This window comes from Myxocyprinus asiaticus, chromosome 33 (assembly GCF_019703515.2).
Source record: "Myxocyprinus asiaticus isolate MX2 ecotype Aquarium Trade chromosome 33, UBuf_Myxa_2, whole genome shotgun sequence".
NCBI classification, from domain to species: Eukaryota; Metazoa; Chordata; class Actinopteri; order Cypriniformes; family Catostomidae; genus Myxocyprinus; species Myxocyprinus asiaticus.
In genome coordinates this window covers 30,137,685-30,160,386 of record NC_059376.1, presented here as the reverse complement: position 1 = coordinate 30,160,386, position 22,702 = coordinate 30,137,685, and the positions used below count along the sequence as shown (strand labels likewise).

The window sequence follows — 22,702 nt, the reverse complement described above, 5'->3', positions numbered from 1 at the left end:
TTATTTTATTTATTTATTTATTTTTTTATTTTTTTATTAACAATTTTTATTGATTCCATTCACAAAATAAATAAACATAAAATAACATATGGACCCAACTTTTTATATGTCTATCCCCTATATTAATGACCACAGAGTCTGAGGCTTAATGAAAACTGAGTGTCCAATACATCACACATAAAGCTCTGAACCCTCAACCAAAATTCTTGGATCTGAACACACCATCAAAAAACATGGGTTGTGTCCCCATCTTCTGACTGGCATTGCCAGCGGTGGGTGTGTCTTTAAGACCAAGCCTATACAATCTAGAGGGGGTCCAATAGAATCGATGTAAAATCTTAAATTGCATCAGGTGCACCCTTGCATCTCTAGATGTAGACTTGACATATCTTAGAATCCTAACCCACACTCCCTCCTCCAATACCAAGTTTAAATCTTAATCCCATAATCTCTTGAAAGAAATTGAAGCTCTGTCTCCCAGACTCTGAATTAACAGGGAGTAATACACTGATGCCTCATGACCTTTTCCAAAAGCAGTAATCACCACTCCCAGAGTATCTGCCACTTTAGGGGGGTGTATGCTACTCCCAAAAATAGTACAGAGCAGGTGGCACAGCTGTAAATACCTAAAGAACTGAGATCTGGGAATCCCAAAATGTTGAACCAAATTTTCAAAGGATCTCAACATTCCACTCTCATATAGGTCACCGAGTGTATTAACCTCCCTCACAATCCACTCTGTCCAGCAGAAAGGGGATTTATTAATACATAATTTGTGGTTCAGCCATAAACTCGAGGCAACATTTAAACAAATGTCCGAATGAAACACTCTGGACACTTTTGTCCATACCGAGTGCAAATGCGAGATAATGGGGTGTAACATAACTTCTCCGGTTAGTTTAATAGAAAGGCTTTGCAATGGCGAAATAGGGGCAAGAGCTTCTTGTTCAATACAAAACCAGGGAGGGTCTCTCTCAGGTGGAAGTGACCAATGAGCCAAATGTCTGAGACCGAATGCATAATAATAAATCAGAATCTTGGGTAGGCCTAACCCACCTTTGTCAATTGGCCTATGTAATTTATTGAAATGTAATCTGGGACATTTACCATTCCAAATGAAGGACTTCGCTATGCTATCAAATTGCTTGAAATAAGAGAGGGAGACATCTACAGGGAGAGATTGTAGCAGGTAGTTGAATTTTAGAATACAATTCATTTTAATAACATTAACCTTCCCAATCATAGATAAATGTAATGAAGCCCACCTGCCCGCATTGCTCGAAAACCTTTTTATTAAGGGGTCAAAATTCACTCTAACTAAGTCACACAAATTTGCTTATATAGTTGCTTTATATATATATATAAATATATATATATATATATATATATATATATATATATATATATATATATATATATATATATATATAAATCTATTCTAGAATAAATCTTATGGACTGATGAAAAAAATTATAGTCCCTACCAGATGGGTCCAAAAGTCTCCAAATATCTGTAAGACCAAGAATTTTACACATCCTGTAAAGCATCAATGTTACTCTAGGGGGCTTACACATATATTAGCCAAAATAAGACTTTGCCCCTGAATTTCTACTAAAACAATAATGACTCTTCCTAATTTATCTTTAATCTGTTTGAGACATTTGAACTGTAGATGCTTACTTATCAGTGTAATGACACCCCTGCTCTTACTTGAGCCAGCACTAAAGAAAACATGTCCACCCCATATCTTCCCAAATTTTTCAGCTCATTGCGGGGAAGGATGCATTTCTTGAAGAAACACTATATCATATATCTTATGTTTAAGAAGAGAAATAACCTTCCTTCTTTTTATGCCTCAACCCATTCACAGTCCACGTGGAGAGAGACAATCCACTCATATTAACATTTGACATTTTGACATGTTAGAAAAAATAGATTGTGTGTCAAAAATAAAATTATAAAGACCACATTTCAACATTAGTGCAACAATCAAACCCCAAACTTCCCCCTGAACCAAACAAACAGAAAAAAGAAAAACGTACACATTAACCCAGCGCATGACAGCGCCAACTGGCATTCATCCCTCTAATCTCAAACAGTCCATGTACGCCTACGAGAGGCCCTGCGACAACTTTGCCGTCGGATTGCTCAAGTCCGGTGTTCTATACAAATTTTATGAGACAGAATTACACAACAGAAGATAATCTATAAAACAAACTCCAGCCAATAGGCAGGATAAACACAAAGAACATGTAGATTCATCCACGTAACTGTCCTGAAGGTGTGTTCCTCCACAAAACAAACTCCAGCCGCTTGGCAGAACCAGCACAAAAAAAAGGGTGCTCAGTTTCCTCGGACAGTCAAACGAATGTTCAGTGAGCTGGCCCATTCGGCTGCTACATGAGTGCAACAAATGACCTAATCACTCCAATGACTTGCAAGAAATACTCCACAAACTCCACCCAATAGGAGGCATACTGTTAGCACAAGAATATGTAGATTCATCCACAACACTTTCCCGAAGGAGTGTTACTTCACAAAACAAATTCAAGCCGCTAGGCGGAACCAGCACAAAAAGAAACAAAAAAGGCACTCAGTTTCTTTGGACAGTTAAGTGAATGTTCAGTGAGTCAGTCCACTTAGCTGCAAAATGAGTACCACAAAATAACTTACTCACTCCATTGAATTTATGAAGGACAGCACTTGCTGGGGACATGTAAAAGTTTTACGGCCATCCTTAGCATCTATTCTAAATTTGGCCAGGAACACCAGTGCAAAAGTGACCTTCCATTGATGTAAGAGATTCTTGCATTCCTTGACTCGATCACGTTTCTCTCTTGTCGAATTCACAAAGTCTGGGAACAAGAAAATGCTGTGGTTCTTCCAAGAAAGCCTTCCTTTATTCCTCGCCTCGCGTAACACGAGATCTTTGTCGGATGGTCTCAGAAATTTGGCCAGAATTGATCAGGGCCTGTCTCCCTCAGTGGATTGCTGAGCCAGAACCCTGTGAGCTCATTCGATTTCCAGTTTATGGCCTGCTATGTCGAGCAGATTCGGAAGGAGCCCATCTAGGAATTTCACCATATCCTGTCCTTCTTCGCCCTCAGGAATTCCGATGAAACAAACGTTATTCCGCCGGCTACGGTTCTCCAAATCCACCTTGGTCGCTAGCGGATTAGCAGATAATTCCCTCTCCGATGACTCCAGATTATCGATCTGTTTCTCGACATCCCCCACTCTTGTAACCACCTCAGTGAATTTCGTCTCCATGGCAGTGATCGATCAACATATTACAGCAAGATCCTCCAAGTCAGCAACGACCTTCGTCAGCATGCCGGCATGTTCAACATTTCTCGCCGAATTTCCCGAAACTCTCTGACCAAATCGGCTCCCAGGCTCGAGGCCTCCGCGGGGGTATCAGCTTTAGCACGTAAGTGTCTTTTAATGTCTCCAGATCCCGAGGATTTTGAATTCTTTGACATATTGTCCTCCTAGAACAGTTATGGAACAGAGTGTATCGAATCTCACCAGGTTATGACATTAAAAGTGTTAAAACTAGCAAAGTGCACAGAGCTCGCCGTTCACTCGTCCGAACCTGGCATGGCATCACGTGACGCCCCCCAGTATCCCAGATTGTTGATTTTTTTAAAGAAAAGGAGGGACGAGTCCAAATTTATTTTTGTGGTAATCAACATTATGCCGTAAATGTTGTCGATTGAGCTTAATTTGCATTGAACCTGGATTTTTTAGTTTTATTTGCCTAAGCTGTTGGCAGGTAAACCGGTTTCTCTGTAGTGCACTACAAGATATGTCTCTCTGAAACCCTCCCTAGCACCACATTTAACCGTCCACTAATCAGCTGGTTAACGGAAAGACATGCTGTTCTAATCTGGTCTTTTCAGCAGGGCTGTCAACATTGGACCTGCTGAAGCTGTTCTTTTACAACATATTGAGAAAGATATGGGCTCCAGAAAGCTGAAAAGTGGTGGGGAAGTGCCAAGACAGGAACCGCAAGTCCCCTGTGACACACTTCCCCCTCCACCTCTGGGCGCTGTTGTGAAAAATCCTCCAAAGTCAAACACTCACATCCTTCAGAGCACCAGCTTAGTTCTAAACATCTTTCAGTTACCTAACTGCCTTGCTCTGACCTCAATATACCTCTAGTAGCGCCAAAGCAATGGGAACATTTGGACAGCTGAGGAGTTTGACAGCAGCCATCCTTAATTATTCACAAATTGACTTAGCCTATTTACATGTGAAAGTCACCGATGCGCAAGTGAAATTGATTAATGAACTAATGAATGAGGTTCAATGGTTTCCATTTAAGGAGTTGCTTAAGATCATTACCAATTCTGTGTGGCTGCTGTTTTTTTTGTTTATTTTTTTTTTTACCGATAGCTTCCTTTTTAGCTTTTTGTCACACATCCAACGGTATATGAATTGCCTAAACATTTTGCCTTTGGAAGGGAGGAACATTTCTAAAAGACATTGATTTTGACATCCACATTTAGCAACCACAGTGGTCTACTGAGTATGCTTTGGAAAATGTATTTCTGCTAACAGCTATTCATGTATGCCCGGGAATCTCTCAGAAATTTAATTCAAGATGGCTCTGTGAGGTGACTTAAATCTAGAAAGGATCTTACTAGAGCAAAAAGAAAAGAAAGAAATCTTAATTTAATAGTCAGTCACTGAAAAAATCTCTCAGATATGGTATGACAAAGAGATCAATTTAAACTAGGAGCAAAAGTGAGGAGCTGAAGTGGTTTCTTTACCATTATTCCAGTGCTGAATGAGTTCCTCTCTCCTTAGTGGTTCGTCCTTTGGCCCTATCAGTACAGTAAGCCTGAAAATCCAAGGGTTTCTCAGCACCCTGCCATGACCAGCAAACTCTATAGCACAAGAGCAGAAATTGTAGTGAAGGGAAGCAAACTGTGACAAGCAGAGAGCATAGATCACTTCCTCAAACTCCCACAACTTTATAGGTGAGACAAGAAGAGAAGTTGCAAGCTCTCTCTCTCTCTCTCTCTCTCTTTAAACTGACAGCAACAGGCTGTACACATGCACATATCCCCACAAAAGTGCTCAAAACACTGGATTTATCACCATCTAATCTTTTCATCAAATCTCTTAAATTATCATGATTTTCATTCTAATTATAGAATTAGGAAGACCAATAATCTGTCTGAGGTTCAGCCGTTAAACTGAACAGAGGTGCAAGACACAGGATGCAGCCCCACCTGTTAAATGGATGACAACAAAATACAAGTGAAACAAAAGTTGATATAGTGAGCACCAAAACAGAACACACCCTCACTAATGCTTGAACTTTTTCAAAAAGGGGTGTTTAAGCAACATTAGCTGTCTGTCAGCTGTACAGGGTTGGATTTTGGACCGAAGGGCTCCAGAGCTCTTAGTGCATGCTGGCTAGTAGGGCTTCCTTGCCCTGGCTATTAGCAGTTTTCAGATGCAACATCAACACTAATCCATTTTCATTTTAAAAATGCTTTTTGTCAAAGTATGCATTAATGAAGAACGTTGTCTGTGGAGGAAAACGCTGTTCCAGTGTGGATGAAAAGCGTCAACAGCGAACATCCATGCGTTTTCAAATTAAAATGTATTAGTGTGGATGGGGTCTGATACTGACCCTCTTAAATATCACTAAGCAGGAGGTGTAATTATGTAATTCTGTCTCACAAAATTTGTATAGAAACACCGGACTTGTGCAATCCGACAGCAAAGTTGACGCGGGGGCTCTCATAGTCGTACATGGACTCTTTGAGTTTAGAAGGATGGACGCTGGTTGGCACTGTCGTGCGTGGGGTTAATGCGCACTTTTTAATTTTTTTCTGTTTGTTTGGTTCTGGGGGAAGTTCGGGGTTTGACTTTTGCACTAATGTTGGAATGTGGTCTTTATAATTTTGTTTTTGACACACAATCTATTTTTTCTAATATGTCAAAATGTTAAATGTTAGTATGAGTGGATTGTCTCTCTCCACGTGGAATGTGAATGGGTTGGGGCACCCCATAAAAAGAAGGAAGGTTATTTCTTTTCTTAAACGTAAGAAATTTGATATAGTGTTTCTACAGGCAAGGCTCTGGGGCCAGATCGCTTTGCCGCTGAGTTTTTTAGATCTTATGCTACAGAATTGACTCCACTTTTGCTAGAAGTTTATACAGAATCATTAAAGAATGGAAAGCTTTCACCAATCATGACTCAAGCCTGGATCATTCTGATTCTTAAAAAGGACAAAGATCCAAGCGAGTGTAAGAGTTACCATCCAATTTCCCTGAACCAGCTAAACGTTAAAATATTGTCAAAAATGTTGGCTAATCGATTAAGTAAAGTTATGACATCTCTTATACATATAGATCAGGTGGGGTTTATACGGGACTGCAGCTCTTCTGATAACATTAGGCGTTTCATCAAAATCATGTGATCAGTGGTAAATGATCAGACTCCGGTCGCTGCCATCTCACTTGACGCCAAAAAGGTGTTTGATATGGTAGAATGGGAGTATCTTTTAAAGATTTTGGAAATGTACGGGTTTGGGAGTACATTTATTGGATGGATTAAGTTACTTTATAGACACCAGGTAGCGGAGGTACAAACAAATGGATTAATTTCAGATTATTTTACTCTATAGGAGCATCTGGCAGGGCTGCCCTCTTTTCCCATTATTGTTCTGTCTTGCCCTGGAATCATTAGCAGTTGCGATGAGAAAGGAGGATGATTTTCCAGCGGTGATGGCGGGAGGTGTGGCACATAAGCTTCTGCTTTACACAGATGATATTTTATTATTCATCTCCGATCCTTCTAGATCTATGTCTTGCCTCAACAGTATTATTAATTCCTTTTCTAAGTTCTCGGGATACAGAGTTAATTGGTCGAAAACTGAAGCTTTGGCTCTGACAGCATACTGCCCGATAACGGCTTTTCAGCCAGGCGCCTTTCAGTGGCCCAAACAGGGCATTAAGTAATTGGGTATTTTATTTCCAGCAAATTTGTATGATTTAGTTAGAGTTAATTTTGACCCTTTAATAAAAAGGTTTTTGAGTGATGTGGGCAGGTGGGCTTCATTACATTTATCAATGATTGGGAAGGTTAATGTTATTAAAATGAATTGTATTCCAAAATTCAACTACCTGCTACAGTCTCTCCCTATAGATGTCCACCTCTCTATTTCAAGCAATGTAATTGCATAGCAAAGTCCTTCATTTGGAATGGGAAACATCCCAGATTACATTTCAGTAAGCTGCATAGGCCGATTGACAAAGGTGGGCTAGCCCTACCCAAGATTTTGTTTTATTATTATGCGCTCTGTCTCAGACATTTGGCTCATTGGTCACTTCCACCTGAGAGAGCCCCTCCCTGGTTTTGCATTGAACAAGAAGTTCTTGCCCCTATTTCGCCATTGCAAAGCCTTTCTATCAAACTAACCGGAGAAGTTAAATTACACCCCGTTACCTCGCATTTACACTCGGTATGGACAAAAGTGTCCAGAGTGTTTAATTCGGACATTTATTTAAATGCTGCCTCAAGCTTACGGCTGAACCCAAAATGATGTATTAATAAGTCCCCTTTCTGCTGGTCAGAGTGGATTGTGAGGGGGGTTACTACACTCTGTGACCTATATGAGAGCAGAGTGTTGAGATCCTTTGAAAATTTGGTTCAACATTTTGGGATTCCCAGATCTCAGTTCTTTAGGTATTTACAGCCGCGCCACTTGCTCTGTACTATTTCTGGGAGTAGTATACACCCCCCTAAAGCGGCAGACACTCTGGGAAGGGTGATTACTGCTTTTGGAAAAGGTCATGAGGCATCAGTGTATTACTCCCTGCTAATTCAGAGTCTGGGAGCCGGAGCTTCAATTTCTCTCAAGAGATTATGGGATTAAGATTTAAACTTGGTATTGGAGGAGGGAGAGTGGGCAAGGATTTTAAAAAACGTCAAGTCTGCCTCTAGAGACGCAAGGGTGCGCCTTATGCAATTCAAGATTTTACATCGATTCTATTGGACCCCCTCTAGATTGTATAGGCTTGGTCTTAAAGACACCCACTTGCTAGTGATGCCAATCAGAGGATGGAGACATAACCCATGTGTTTTGGGGGTGTGTTAAGATCCAGGAGTTTTGATTGAAGGTTCAGAGTTTTGTGTGTGATGTATTGGGCACTCGGGTTTAATTTTGCCCCTGACTCTGTACATCGGTGTAGAGAATAGACACATAAAGAGCTGTGTCCTAACCAGTGTCATGATTACCAGACAGATAGTTTTAAGGGGATGGAGTTCGGCTGGAGCGCCCTCATCTCAGGAATGGTGCTCGGAGATGGGGAGGGTTGCGGCCTTTGAAGAAGGGTCATTTAGAAAACTGGGGAAATTGAACTTGTTTGTGGGGAAATGGGGCAGATATCTGGCGTTTCTGGATGTGTGATTATTATTTTTATTTATTTTTTTGTGTGTGTGTGTGTGTGTGTGTGTGTGTGTCTATAATCATGTATGACCACTGGGATGTTGTCAGGGGCCAGGGAGGGGTAATAGTGGGGGTTAATTGTTGATTCTGTGTATATATGTTTTGTTTTTCTGTGTTCAATATATGAATCAATAAAAAATTGTTAATCAGAAAAAAGAAAATTCACTGTATGGTAGTTGTACACAATGCATCTGTTTTATTCATTAATTCAAATTCATTTCAATTGGTCTACATATATTTCAGAAGACATAAACTACATCACAGGCACATGACAGTACAGCATGTTATTGAGTAGAATGTGAAAATCAACAAAAATATCCATAAGTGACTGTGTTTTCCAAAGTGAATCTACAGTTTCTGTAAATGTAGGCACACACACCAAAATTAAAAAGCTTATTGTCAAAGGCAAAACAACACATTCATCTTTCACATAAACACTGTACCAACATTTTGATTATGCAGTTAGCATCTCTGCAGAGAGTCTTTAATGATAATTCTAGTTTTCATAGAATCTTGTTTAATTATATTTTTTTCCATAGCAAATATATTACCTTAAGCAAAACATCCCTACAATGCAAAATAACACATACATTTTGAGATTATGACAATAACATAGCACCATACTGTAGCACCACAGATTAGCCACCAATCCTTGAATGGAGGCCATCTCCTCAAAATCTGCTCTTCAAATCAAACATTCGACGTGTGCTGCCAGAACCCGGGTCGGTTTAGACAGAGATGATTTAATGACAAATTCAAACTAAATGTTTGAGGCTCTTGATGTTTAGCCCATTTTAAGTTGGATTCGAAGCTTTTGCTTTTTGTAAACAGCCATGGAGAACTTTAAAAACACAACTGAGAGCAAAATGAATGCAGGCCCTGTGACCTAATGGGTCAAGTACTGGACTCTAAATCAGGAAATTGAGGGTTGGCATATGGGTTCTGGGTTGAAACCAATTCATATACATTTTGGAAAACACTTCATTGCAAGTTTAAAACATTAATGCAAGAGTTCACCCAAAATGGTATATTCTGTCATCATTAATTGACCCTCATTTATTAGTCGTTGCAAACCCAAACGACTTTCATTCTTCCATGGAACACAAAAGGAGACATTTTGCAGAATATCCAAACTCCCTGCTGGAAAAAAAATAAATAAATAAAATCTCCTTTTGTGTTTCACAGAAGAAAGAAAAATAAGAAGGTTTGGAATTAAAAAGGGTGAGTACATGATGAAAGAAGTTTCAAGTTGCTCCAGTATCTGGAGTTCAAATAGTAGTCGACACGTCATGTCACTGTGTATTAGCATAAAGTTTGTTGTTCTGCAACTCTGTTGCATCGCTAACAGTCTATGTTACTCATGCTGCCTCAAATCACCAACTCTCATTGAAAATGAACTGTTGGATGCTTTGTCTGCAAATTGCTGGCAGTGTGAATGCCCCTTAAAGCAGAATTGTGTAATTCTTTTAAAGTTAAAATGCTTTCTCACAGCATAAACACTGTGGCACTATCAAAACATTGCTCTGTTGGTTTGAGCATCCATCCAGCCAAAAACAGCAACATTGGCTCAACCAATGGCATGAGTTTGGGATGGGTTATCTATTAGTCCAACAAGTTGGAACAGTGTTCGGGAAACCTGTCTGAAAACAATAGTTATATTTGCAATTACGTTTGGTGATACTAGTGGCACAGAATTTACACATTTCTGCTTTCAAGGGACAGTTCACCCAAAAATGAAAATGCTCTCATCATTTACTCACCCTCATGCCATCCCAGATGTGTATGACTTTCTTTCTTCTGCAGAACACAAACGAAGATTTTTAAAAGAATATTTAAGCTCTGTTGGTCCTCACAATTCAAGTGAATGGTGACCAGAACTTTGAAAGCCCAAAAGGCAGTATAAAAGTAATCCATAAGACTCAAGTTGGTGTGGGTGAGAAACAGATCAATATTTAAGTCCTTTTTTAACTGTAAATCTACACTTTCATTTCCACATTATGGTGTGGAAGTGACTTTCACATTGTTGGGGCTGGTCAAAGGTGGAGATTTATAGTAAAAAAGGACTTAAATATTTATCTGATTCTCACCCACACCTATCACATCACTTCAGAAGATATGGATTTAACCACTGTAGTCTTATGGATTGCTTTTATACTGCCTTTTGGGCTTTCGAAATTCTGGTCACCATTCATTTGCATTGTGAGGACCAACAGAGCTTAAATATTCTTCTAAAAATCTTTGTTTTTGTTCTGCAGAATAGAGAAAGTCATACAAATCTTGGATGGCATGAGGGTGAGTAAATGATGAGAGAATTTTCATTTTTAAGTGAACTATCCCTTTAAGACTGGTAATAAAGACAATTGGTCTTTAAATGCATCATTTACCACATTAAAATAATGGACAAAACTATTAGCAATACACTGAGAACTAACAGTGCAAGTGTGAAAAAGTTCACGCAAACACTTTCTGTATGAAAACTGATGGCCGAAAGCACCATGCTAAGAGCAAAAGAGATACTGACAGATGTCTTCCAGGCAGACTGGTATTCACAGCAGCAGTGCTAAAGCAGCTGGTCTGAGGGAGAGAGAGAGCAGCACAGACTCTCTCTCTCTCTTTTCATGTCTCTCCATCTCTCTCGCTCTCATTTCTTCCACACTCTCTCCCACAATGATGTCCGTCTGCCAGTGGTTAACAACACTCCCTCAGTGGAATGCTGAGTATGGGCGGTTTTGGCCATGCAAGAACAAGGGAGGGACAGAGGAGGGGAAAAAAAAGAGCAAGAGTGTGAGAGAAAGAGAAAGAGAGAGAGAGAGAGAGAGAGAGAGAGAGAGAGAGAGAGAGAGAGAGAGTGAGAGGGAGGTCAGTGTCCTTGGCAGGTTTTGCAGCACATCTGTCTGAAGTATGGGCGGCTGCAAAATTTGAACCTGAGCACCAGGGGGCAGTATGCCACTGTGTTCACATCTTTACACTCTGCAGGACACAGAAAAAATAGTCACTTACAATTAAAGGAGAAATGGATTATGCATCTAACAACAAACAATAACATTTTAAAAATTCACTCAACATCACAAATGTCTTCAAGCCCACAACAAGTACTGTCTAGCATGTAGTTTAAAGGAATGTTCCATGTCCAGTACAAGTCAAGCATTCGTAGCATATTGCTGATTACCACAGAAAAGAATTTCAGCTTGTACAGCGATTATTTAAAAAAAAAAAAAAAAAAAAAATGCAGTGAGGTACTTACAATAGAATTGAATGGGGCCAGTCCATAAACAACAAAACACTGTACATTGTTTCAAAAGTATAGCCATAAGATGTAAACATTTTACATGCTAATGATATTTAAATGTGATAAAATCACGTATAGAGTTTACTGCGTCAGTTGTAATTTTGGATATAAAATTTTAATTTTGGATATAACTTTACAAAGATAAGGTTAGTAAGCTAAGTTTTCTGGGCCAGTACTAGTATGCAATCTTTGTTTCGCCGTCAATCTGGGGGGCAAATTTTCCCCTTGTTCATTTCGCAGTCAGTTAGGGCAGGGGCATCAGAAGTTTTTGTGTGTGTGTGTTGGCTTTCTGTAAATCTATTTATCTCCTCGAGGCTTGTCATAGAACGTGTATGTTCATGTGCAGCTTTCAGTGAGTAAAGAAGTGCAATAAAAGACTGTTGTGCCTCCGTTGGTTTCAGCTTCATGTCTTGTCAGTTCTGTAGTAAAAGAAGAAGCTCATTGGTCGCTTGAAGAGAACACAAGAGCAGCCCCGGCGACAGAAACATTTTTTCTGTCATGTTGGATCCCTTTTTTCCGTTGCTGGAACCATTAACTCAGCAGGTAGTCCCTACGGACAAGTGGTTAACGACCTCCCGCTTAGAGAGCCGGAACATTCGTTTAAGGCACTGTGGCTGTTACCCAATTCCTTTGATACACTATTTTAAGCATACTGTTCTCGGATGAACAAATTATTTTCTAAAAAAGTATTTAGGAGGCATAGTATGTGAATTAGGATGCAGCGTATATCTGTTTGTCCTTTAACCTCTAACCTTCAGGGTTATCTGTAGGGCCGTTGTGGTCACACTTGCTCTTGCACTGCTGCATGGAGGCGGGCCGATGTGACTCAGGGCATTCATTGGACGGCTGACCAGTATGTGTCAGACACTGCACTAAACGCATTTCCTGACCCATACCGCACCTAGCCAAGCACTGGAACAGTGAATACACACAAAAGCACACATCAAACACACAGGACACAACATGGGCACGACTTGAACATGTCTGAGTAAAAAAAATGTGGAAAAGCTTGGAAACTTGGCAAGTTTTTATGAAACATTGTATACAGTATTCTTGCCATTCACAGCTCTCCAAGGCATAATCTAATTTTGCTTGAACTTTAAATAAGTAAAATATCCATTTTCAAATACTTGGGACAAAATCAGGAAGTCGCAGTCTGGTTTGAAACAGATCTCACCTCTCCCCAGGGTCCTATAACCCACTTAGGTGGTGGGCAGCGTTGTATGTTACAGCGCACCCTGCTGGTCGGACGGCTTTGTTTCGGGCAGTCTGACTCAGGCAGTGTTTCACCATTCTCTCCACTTTTACACAGAATCACCCTGTACCTGTAACCCGGACCACAGCTAGGAATACACTGCAGAGAGAGAAAGAAATGAGACAGATTGAGAGGGAGAAAAAGAGAGGAATGACCAAATAACACCAAAGACAGAAGTAGACTTTTTAGAACATGGGTGCAGAACCAGTGCAGAGTCATCAAAAAGGTCATTAGTAAGTCAATTTCTTTATGATTGAATAGATTCTTTCATACAAATAATGTCTTTGTGTTAATAAATTGCACTATGACATCTCAAGCTAAATGTACAATTTTAATATAATATAGGATATAGCCATGCCTTTAAAAAAAGTAACAGGGTTGACAGTAACACGGTTGACTGTTTTTAAGTTAATTTATCCATTACTAGATTTATGCTCAAGGTCATGATACTACAAGGAGTTTATTACAAAGAGAATTTAATTTCTAAAAATATTCACTTTTAAATTATCAGCTGTTTTCTGTACACAATAATGGTAACTGGGATGACAATGTAAGATTGTCCCCTACTGACAAACCTTACAAAATATAAGAAAAGTGGAGACACTTACTTGTACTTCTAGAGTTCACATACTGAGAGGATGATGGTGTCATTTTATTTATTTATTTATGGAATTGTTTATTATTTTAACAAAGGGATAATGGTAACAGGGTTGACACATAACTTTAAGTCTTTAAAAATATATGATGTCCATTAAAATATAACATATGGAGGAAGTATTTATTGAATTCAGAATCAGAATTAGAATGAGCTTTATTGCCAAGTATGCTTACACACACAAGGAATTTGTCATGGTGACAGAAGCTTCCAGTGCAAGAGAATGTAATGTATATGCATACATACAAACATATATGTGACAAGGAGGAGGGAGTGGGCGGGCCGTGATGGTGCACGGCCGGTGCTGAATCAGCTGATCAGCGGGAGAGCGAGATAAAGGGAGCCGTAGGCACCAGTTCGAGTGAGAGAGAGAGACGCATGTGGCCGCGCTGCATGCGTGTCTGTGTTTGTTTATGTTTAATGTTGATTTAAGTTCATTTTTATCATTTAACCTTTATGTTGACTGTTCAGCCGGTTCCCGCCTCCTCCTTGCCCATCCTTATACTGTTACAATATACATTTAAACATATATACATATAGTGACATAAAAAAAAAAAATAAACAAATACGATATAACAGATAAAAAAAGAGAAATATACAATAGCGCAATAATGTTGTTAGAATATTTCATATACAGATACACAGTTATGTGCAGGTGATGTATTTAAGAAGAGGTAGGATATGTTAAAGAACATAAATGAAATATGGATATAAATAGAAATGGATGGATTGAATATTGCACATGGTTTGTATTGACCAAAGGAAAGTATTTGGGGGCAGTTTTAACTGTTCATGAGGTGGATGGCCTGAGGGAAAAAACTGTTCCTGTGCTTGGCTGTTCTAGTGCTCAGTGCTCTGTAGCGCCGGCCAGAGGGCAACAGTTCGAAGAGGAAGTGTGCTGAGTGAATGGGGTCAAGAGTGATTTGACCAGCCCTTTTCGTCACTCTGGATGTGTACAGTTCTAGCAGGGTGGGTAGGGGAGTGCCAATAATCCTCTCAGCAGTCCAAACTACCTTTTGAAGTCTTCTGACGTCTGATTTGGTAGCTGAACCAAACCAGACAGTTACTGAAGTGCAGAGGACAGACTCAGTGACTGCTGAGTAGAACTGTATCAGCAGCGCCTGTGCTCCCACTTCAGGTCCTGTGAGATGGTATTGCCCAGGAACATGAATGACTCCACTGCTGCCACAGTGCTGTTCAGAATGGTGAGCGGGGTCAATGTTGGGGTGTTCCTCCTAAAGTCCACTATCATCTCCACTTGGATGAGGCCGATAACTGTAGTGTCATCTGTGAACTTCAGGAGCTTAACAGAGGGGTCCTTGGCAGTGCAGTCATTTGTGTAGAGGGAGAAGAGTAGTGGGGAGAGCACACATACCTGGGGGGCACCAGTGCTGATTGTACATGTGCTGGAGGTGAATTTCCTTGTTCTCACTAGCTGCTGCCTATCTGTCAGAAAGCTGGTGATCCACTGACAGAGAGAGCCGGGAACAGAGAGCTGTGTTAACCCTTTCCAGCCGGAGCGTTCAAATTTGGGAATAATTATTCCCATGGTTCCTGTCTCAATATCTTCGCCGTCCAATCACCGATTTTATTTCTGAAAACTGCCAGATACTCATGACAATATAAGCTAAAAGCACATATGATTGGTTAAGGGGTTACTGGGCGTGAATAATAAATGTATCGTCATCAGCATCATCCTCCATTTGCCTGGGCGGAGCCAGAGAGGATATCCCGGGAGATTACCTCCAGTGTTGGACTTACCGCTTCAAATTGAAAACTGAGGCGAACTTTCAAGGTAAGACAAGTTATTTAACATGTGTTGTCAATATTGTCTATTGAAAGTCAAAACATTTTAGTTACGAAGCATTTATTTGTAGGAGCAATGCTAGTTATTTCCGGAAAAATGACATGACTGTCGGTGTTCATCGGATAGGCAGCTAGCCTCTATTTTTTAGTTAATTTCTGTGAAACTTGCTAAATAAACATTAGCTAGCAATACCATGTACATTTTTAGCTAAATATCAATAACTTTTTTGGCCAAATTTGTCACTTGTGAAAAATTCGCCTGAAGTAATGTGAGGCAGAGAGCAGACGCTGTTCAGACCTTTTTTTTTTTTTTTTTGATGCTGTTCAGACCTGCCTGGAAACTGGCCTGCTAGTTAGACAAGTTATCTACCTTGTTTATTTTCCCTTGAAATAAAAAAATAATAATATTTAAATATTTTACAAAAATATTTAAGCCTATTTGTAAAATGTATGTAATTTAATTGCATATAAAATTTCCATTCATTTGCATTACATAGTTTTAATATAAATAAAGTTTACCCTGGCTGTTCTAGTGCTCAGTGCTCTGTAGCGCCGGCCAGAGGGCAACAGTTCGAAGAGGAAGTGTGCTGAGTGAATGGGGTCAAGAGTGATTTGACCAGCCCTTTTCTTCACTCTGGATGTGTACAGTTCTAGCAGGGTGGGTAGGGGAGTGCCTACCATGTTCGAGTGACGTTCGGCTCTGAAGAGAAAATCTGAATGAATGGCTGACCCTGAAGAACTACAGAGAGGTCCCATGAGGGAACGAGGCACGGTCTGAAGGGATTCAACCTCCTGGCGCCTCTCAGGAACCTGATGATCAGGTCGTGGTGATCAGGTGGAGGGGGACAGCCACCCTTCCAACCTCTCCTGCAGGAAGGAAAGCACTGATCCTACTGCGCATCTCTGGGGGTCTTTGCATCGGGAAGAACACCACTTAGCAAACAGATGGCACTTAAAGGCATACAGGCGCCCCGTAGAGGGGGCCCTAGCCTGAGTGATCATGTCTACCACCATCTTCCACGTCCTGTCCAGGGGCCAGACATGGAAATTCCAGAGGTCTGGTCGCGGGTGCCAGATGGTGCCCCGTCCCCGAGAAAGAAGGTCCTTCCTCAGGGGAATTCACCGGGGGGGGCTGTCACGAGGAGCGTGAGGTCCGGGAACCATGTCTGGGTGGGCCAGTAGGGTGCTACCAGGACAACCTGCTCCTCATCCTCCCTGACCTTGCACAGGGTCTGTGCAAGTAGGCTCACTGGGGGAAACACATATTTGCGAAGTCCAGGGGGCCAGCTGTGTGCCAGCGCATCTATACCGAGAGGTGCCTCGGTCAGGGCGTACCAGAGCGGGCAGTAGGAGGATTCTAAGGAGGCGAACAGGTCTACCTGTGCCTGCCCGAATTGACTCCAATCAGCTGGACCACCTGAGGGTGGAGCCTCCACTCTCCCCTGAGGGTAACCTGCCGTGACAGCGCATCCACTGCAGTGTTGAGGTTGCCCGGGATGTGAGTGGCTCGCAGCGACTTGAGGTGCTGCTGACTCCAGTGGAGGAGACGGCGGGCGAGTTGTGACATACAATGGGAGCGCAGACCGCCTTGACGGTTGACATATGCTACCGTTGCCGTGTTGTCTGTCCAAACTAACACATGCTTGCCCTGGATCAACGGCCGAAACCTCCGCAGGGTGAGCAGAATTGTGCCAACATGAGGCAGTTGATGTGCCAACGTAGCCGCGGGCCTGTCCATGAGCTGGCGGCTGTGTGCCCGTTGCATACAGCGCCCCAGCCCGTTTTGGGGGCGTCTGTCGTAACCACAATGTGCCTGGAGACCTGCTCTAGGGGAACGCCTGCCCGTAGAAACGTGAGGTCGGTTTCTATCCGTCCGCCCGAAAGACCACGCCATGACCTTCGTCACACAGAGAGCGTGGTCGGTCGCCGAGCACCCCGGGGCGGAACTACCCTCGTGCAGTTCCTTTAGCACCTTGGCTTGGTGGACTTGCAGGAGAGCCATGGCGTGCAGGGCGGAGGCGGCTTGTCCAGTGGCACCGTAGGCTTTGGCCGTCAGGGACGACGTAAACCTACAGGCCTTGGACGGGAGCTTTGGGTGCCCGCGCCAGGTGGCGGCGCTCTACGGGCATAGATGCACCATGAGCGCCTTATCCACCAGGGGGATTGCCAAATAGCCCTTGGCCGCCCCACCATCGAGGGTAGTGAGGGCGGGGGAGCTGAAAGATCAGGACCGGGCAGATGCCTCCCACGACCTTGTCAGCTCCTCGTGCACTTCCGGGAAGAAAGGAACTGGGGCGGGGCGTGGCTGTGAGCGGCTGCCCGGGAAAGCATGTCCGTCATCTCCGCGTCAGCCTGTGACTGGGAGACCGCACCCGAAGGGAGGAGCCCAGCTGAGGCTTCCGCGTCTGACTGGATGAGCCCGCTCTCCGATGCTGTGCTCGAGAGCTCATCACCTTCGTGGGCTCTGAATAAGAGGTGGAACTCTCTGTGAGACATGCCAGCGGACTCATCCGGAAGCCCGATCAGGGCAGACAAGCGTGCTGGGGAATGGGAGGTCTGTGGGGGGATACCCGGCGGAGGTGGTCCCATTGGGGTCCCCAAATTGCCTCATACCCGTGGGTAGAAGGACTGAGGCGGGGAGCCTCTGGGGTGGCTTGCTTTCTTACGAAGGCAAGCCGCGACCGCATCGTTGCCATGGACATGTTCTTGCAATGAGTACATGACCCATCCACAAAAGCTGTCTCCGTGTGGGCAGCCCAGACACGAATGACAGTGATCGTGGCCGTCAGAAGGCGAGAGATAAAGACCGCAACCAGGAATAACACAAAAACGGAAAGGTATCTTTAAAAAGATGTGTCTTTGAAAAGACATTTCGTGTGTGCTGCTCTTTTAGAGAAATATACTCTTTTTTTAGAATATACTCTTTTATTTCTGCCGAAGCGCCCAGGGGCATTTTCTGCAGTGCACCAGTGCAGAGGGGGGAGAAGCTGCTGAAATGCGCCGTCAGATCCAGCAGAGGTGAATGAACAGCCGTGGGAATTCAGCTCAGTGAGCATAGACGTTCGGCTCCGAAGAGAAAATCTGAATGAATGGCTGCATACCAGCTCCTTTTATACCCATATGTCCGGGGGAGTGGTATGCAAATACCACTCGCCAATTTTCATTGGCCTTTTATCAAAGACCAGAGGTGTTTCGGGCTCCCATGAGTGACCCCTAGTGTCACTACATCGACACAACTTTGAGTGAGTGACAGATAGGGAATCTTAAATAATCATACATATATTTATATAATTTGAAAGCCCTAGTTCTTCTCTTCAATATGGTATATACAGTTCAGGAGTGTGATGTTATATGAATATGAATGTAATATGAATATGGATATGAATATCATATTCTGGCACAGAATGGAATTTTCAGAATTTTGGGCTCAGGCTTTAAAGGGTAATTTAGTCCATAGGAGAGTGGGGTTGATGGTGTTAAAAGCCGAACTGAAGTCAACAAATAGTATCTTTCCATAAGTCCTTGGTCTGTCTAGATGTTGAAGTATGTAATGCAGTCCCATATTGACTGCATCATCCACAGACCTGTTTGCTTTATAAGCAATTTGAAGGGTATCCAGAAAGGGTTCAGTGATGTCCACAGACATCAGAGCGATGGGTCTGTAGTCATTAAGTCCTTTGATCTTAGGTTTCTTTGGGACGGGGATGTTTTTGGAGCATTTGAAGCAGCAGGGAACTTCACACTGCTCCAGTGATCTGTTGAAGAGCTGTGTGAAGATGGGGGCCAGCTGGTCAGCACAGGATTTTAGACAAGTGGGTGAAACACCATCTGGGCCCTGTGCTTTTCTTGTCTTCTGTTTCCAGAAGATCCGGCACACATCAACTTCACAGATATTAAGTGCATGTTGAGTAGCAGGAGAGGGGAGGAAGGTGGTGGCAGGAGGTGTATATGTTTGTGTGCTGTGAAGGTCAGAGTGGGTGTGGGGTGTGAGACTGGGCTTTTCAAATCTACAGTAAAACACATTCAGGTCATTAGCCAGTTGTTGATTCCCTACAGTGTTGGGGGATGGTGTCTTGTATTTGGTAAAGTCTTTCAGGCCTCTCCACACTGATGCAGGGTCGTTAGCTGAAAAGAATTGGAGAGCTCCATATCGAGGTGGCCATCCGCAGCACCATCTTAGATGTTATATCATTATTGTATTTTGTTGTATTGAATTGTACATTATTTTAACAAAAGGGGAGTTATGATGGTAACCAGGTTGACATACCAAACCAACATACCAAAGCATACATTACATTTAAGTTAACTTTTTTTAAAAAAGGTGTTGATTGAGTTCACATGAAATGCTGATTAAGCTCTCAATTAAAATGTGTCACATATTCATTTGTGCTTTTAAATCGAGCGATATTTTTGACAGGTTTTTTTTCTGTGTTGTACTACCTCAGACCAGTCCAGCCCGTGCCACTCTGGGGGGCAGGTGTGGTTGTGGCAGGGTTCAGTAATGGAAGGGTGTGGTAGGGAGCAGGCCGAGTCATCCAGGACTTTCTCCTCTGTGGCAGAGATCTTCCTCTTACATAGAACTTCTCGTGTGCGCACTCCTCCATTACAACTCCTACTGCATTCAGACCACTCTCCTGTCCACCACCTGACAGATACCAGAGTTAGTCCACAAATTCATATCACTTTAAACCAAAAATCAAGAAGTTGTATAATTTTACTGACAACACCACAGACACAACCTCAATTAGGGTGACCAAATGTCCTGATAAAACCGGGACGGCCCCGATTTTACGAGTCGTGTCCAGCGTCCGGACGGAGTTACAGTCTGGATGCCTTTTGTCCCGATAATCAGTCTTAGCCTAATATTTTACAAAATAATCATTGCTGTGCATGGTGCTTTTTTGTAATGAGAAACTTGCGACAAATAATGAGTAATACTCTGTGCTAAATGTTCCCCTCATAACCCCCTCCCACGTCTGCTGCTGTCTGTCAGCCCATAAGAAAAGTTTACTCACCAGCTAGAGGCCAAAAACCAGGGAGGGAGGGATGATAATAGTTGAACAGCACAGGTCAAGGTAATGTAATCACAAAAAATGCGTCCCCTTCCTAATAAACATCCTCTGACATACCGTCAGTAAAATCGCAACCCCTTATCAACGAGCCATGGGATGTCATAAACCCTATTCGGATGAAATTCATTTTATACGGGGATGTGGGGTGATGTAATAATTACCAGAGCTTCTCATTGATTTTAATCCCATCCAAAAGAGGCATATCAGTACTTTTTACAAACTTTTTCCGGACTGTGCGTTCCCGTGCTAATAAAGATTGCAGCAACTTTTATCTTCTATAAAATTTTCTACAAAAAATACTGTATTTTGTAATTGACAGTTTATTTATTTTATTTTAGTTTTAGTGAGGCAGGGGGGTCCCTATTTTTTTTTTTTTTTATAAATAGTGACTGAGGCTGTTGGGTGACCCAATCACAAGTGGTTAGCCCAGGCAGATTGTGGCTGTACCTAGCTGGCAAAGTTTAAAATGGCAGCATGTTAGGTGAGTAGGCACTCCTTAATTATTGTATAGGATGCATCACGATGCACAGTGTTAACATTACAATTGCAGTCTGCCCATATGTGTCCCTGACTCCCTATGAACGCAGCTCAAGTGATTAGATCATAACATGTTCCCAGATGCATTCCACCCCATTTACTCCTTTTCTTTTTTTTTAGCACTGTGCACTTGTGATCGGAACACATGAGATGGATGGGTGTAAACTGGGCCAATGGCACACAAAACACACATATACAGAATACCCACGTTGGAGGGCAAGGCTCCGAGTTGCATGGTCTTTTCTTGTCTTTGGGCTTGTTCTTCTTGTCACAGAAGTGGTTGTACACCACAGAGAGATCAGCTTGCTTCTTGCACACCACTTGCTGAACTTCAACCCCTGTACACAGAAGAGTACATTTCATTTTATAACCCACGGTGTATTACCATAAACCACAATTATACAATTACTCTGAGAGCAAAACATGAAGCACAGCTCAGTTCTTTGTTTTCAGTGCTGTTTCATTCATATATTTGTGTAAATCCACAGTAAGTCCCTGTGAAGTTATCCAGTAGTGTGTGATTCATAACACCAGTATTGTTGAACACTATTTTCCATAGCAAAATTGTTTTGAACCACAGCTAATAGTTTCTTATCAGCAAGATGGGCATGGGTCATTAGTTCACAAAGCATGAAAGCAAGAAAAAAGAGAAAAGGAAATATGATCAAAGCTGACAACATCCTCTGTAGGGTTCTTGGTATATAGAGTAAATCCAGTAGTTTAATTCCCCATGCTTTGAAATTGTTTAAGAACATCACAACAGGCAGACATGGGAAACTGTCATTGTTTGTGTGAACACCGTTGGGCAGCTTGCTTTTTTTTTTTTTTTTTGCTTTTTCTCCCAATTTGGAATGCCCAATTTCCAATGTGCTTTTAAATCCTGCCTCCGCGTCTGAGACCGTCAACCCATGCATCTTATCACGTGGCATGTTGAGCGCATTGCCACAGAGACATAGCGCATGTGGAGGCTTCACGCCATCCACCGCAGCATCCACGCTCAACTCACCACACGCCACACTGAGAACGAACCACATTATAGCGACCACGAGGAGGTTACCCCATGTGACTCTACCCTCCCTAGCAACTGGGCCAATTTGGTTGCTTAGGAGACCTGGCTGGAGTCACTCAGCACACCCTGGGATTTGAATGTCATGGTTACTTGTGTAACCTCCGTTCCCTGATGGAGGGAACGAGACATTGTGTCGATGTAGTGACACTAGGGGTCACTCTTTGGAGCCCGAGACACCTCTAGTCTTTGATAAAAGGCCAATGAAAATTGGTGAGTGGTATTTGCATGCCACTCCCCCGGACATACGGGTATAAAATGAGCTGGTATGCAACCACTCATTCAGGTTTTATGCTGAGGAGCCGATATAAGGTGGCAGGAGGGACACAACGTCTCGTTCCCTCCGTCAGGGAATGGAGGTTACACAAGTAACCATGACATTCCCTATCTGTCACTCACTCGATGTTGTGTCGATGTAGTGACACTAGGGGTCCCTATACGAAACACCACAATTGGCTGAACTGTGGGCAGACTATTGTGTGCCTCATAGCCAGCACACCAGGTAGACACGTAACCTCCCCCAACATAGTTATGAGTGTCGAACGGCCCTC

The 22,702-nt window shown here is 42.4% G+C and overlaps 2 protein-coding genes across 3 annotated transcripts in view; both read right to left on the bottom strand.

The window, feature by feature from the left end:
* The window catches only part of LOC127424228 (unconventional myosin-If-like), a 39,635-nt gene extending 34,704 nt beyond the window's left edge, over positions 1 to 4,931 (bottom strand). For both annotated transcript variants that reach the window (XM_051669216.1, XM_051669219.1), the window contains exon 1: positions 4,776 to 4,931. In XM_051669216.1, coding sequence (XP_051525176.1) covers positions 4,776 to 4,778 — 3 coding nt within the window. In that variant the 5' untranslated portion in view covers positions 4,779 to 4,931. The remainder of the gene's footprint in view (positions 1 to 4,775) is intronic.
* A 5,836-nt stretch (positions 4,932 to 10,767) lies between these two features.
* The window catches only part of LOC127424400 (A disintegrin and metalloproteinase with thrombospondin motifs 10-like), an 83,372-nt gene continuing 71,437 nt past the window's right edge, over positions 10,768 to 22,702 (bottom strand). The window contains exons 21-25 of the mRNA XM_051669574.1: positions 21,294 to 21,423; positions 19,917 to 20,121; positions 12,938 to 13,114; positions 12,513 to 12,672; positions 10,768 to 11,441 (exon numbers count right to left, since the gene is read on the bottom strand). Coding sequence (XP_051525534.1) covers positions 11,332 to 11,441; positions 12,513 to 12,672; positions 12,938 to 13,114; positions 19,917 to 20,121; positions 21,294 to 21,423 — 782 coding nt within the window. The 3' untranslated portion in view covers positions 10,768 to 11,331. The remainder of the gene's footprint in view (positions 11,442 to 12,512; positions 12,673 to 12,937; positions 13,115 to 19,916; positions 20,122 to 21,293; positions 21,424 to 22,702) is intronic.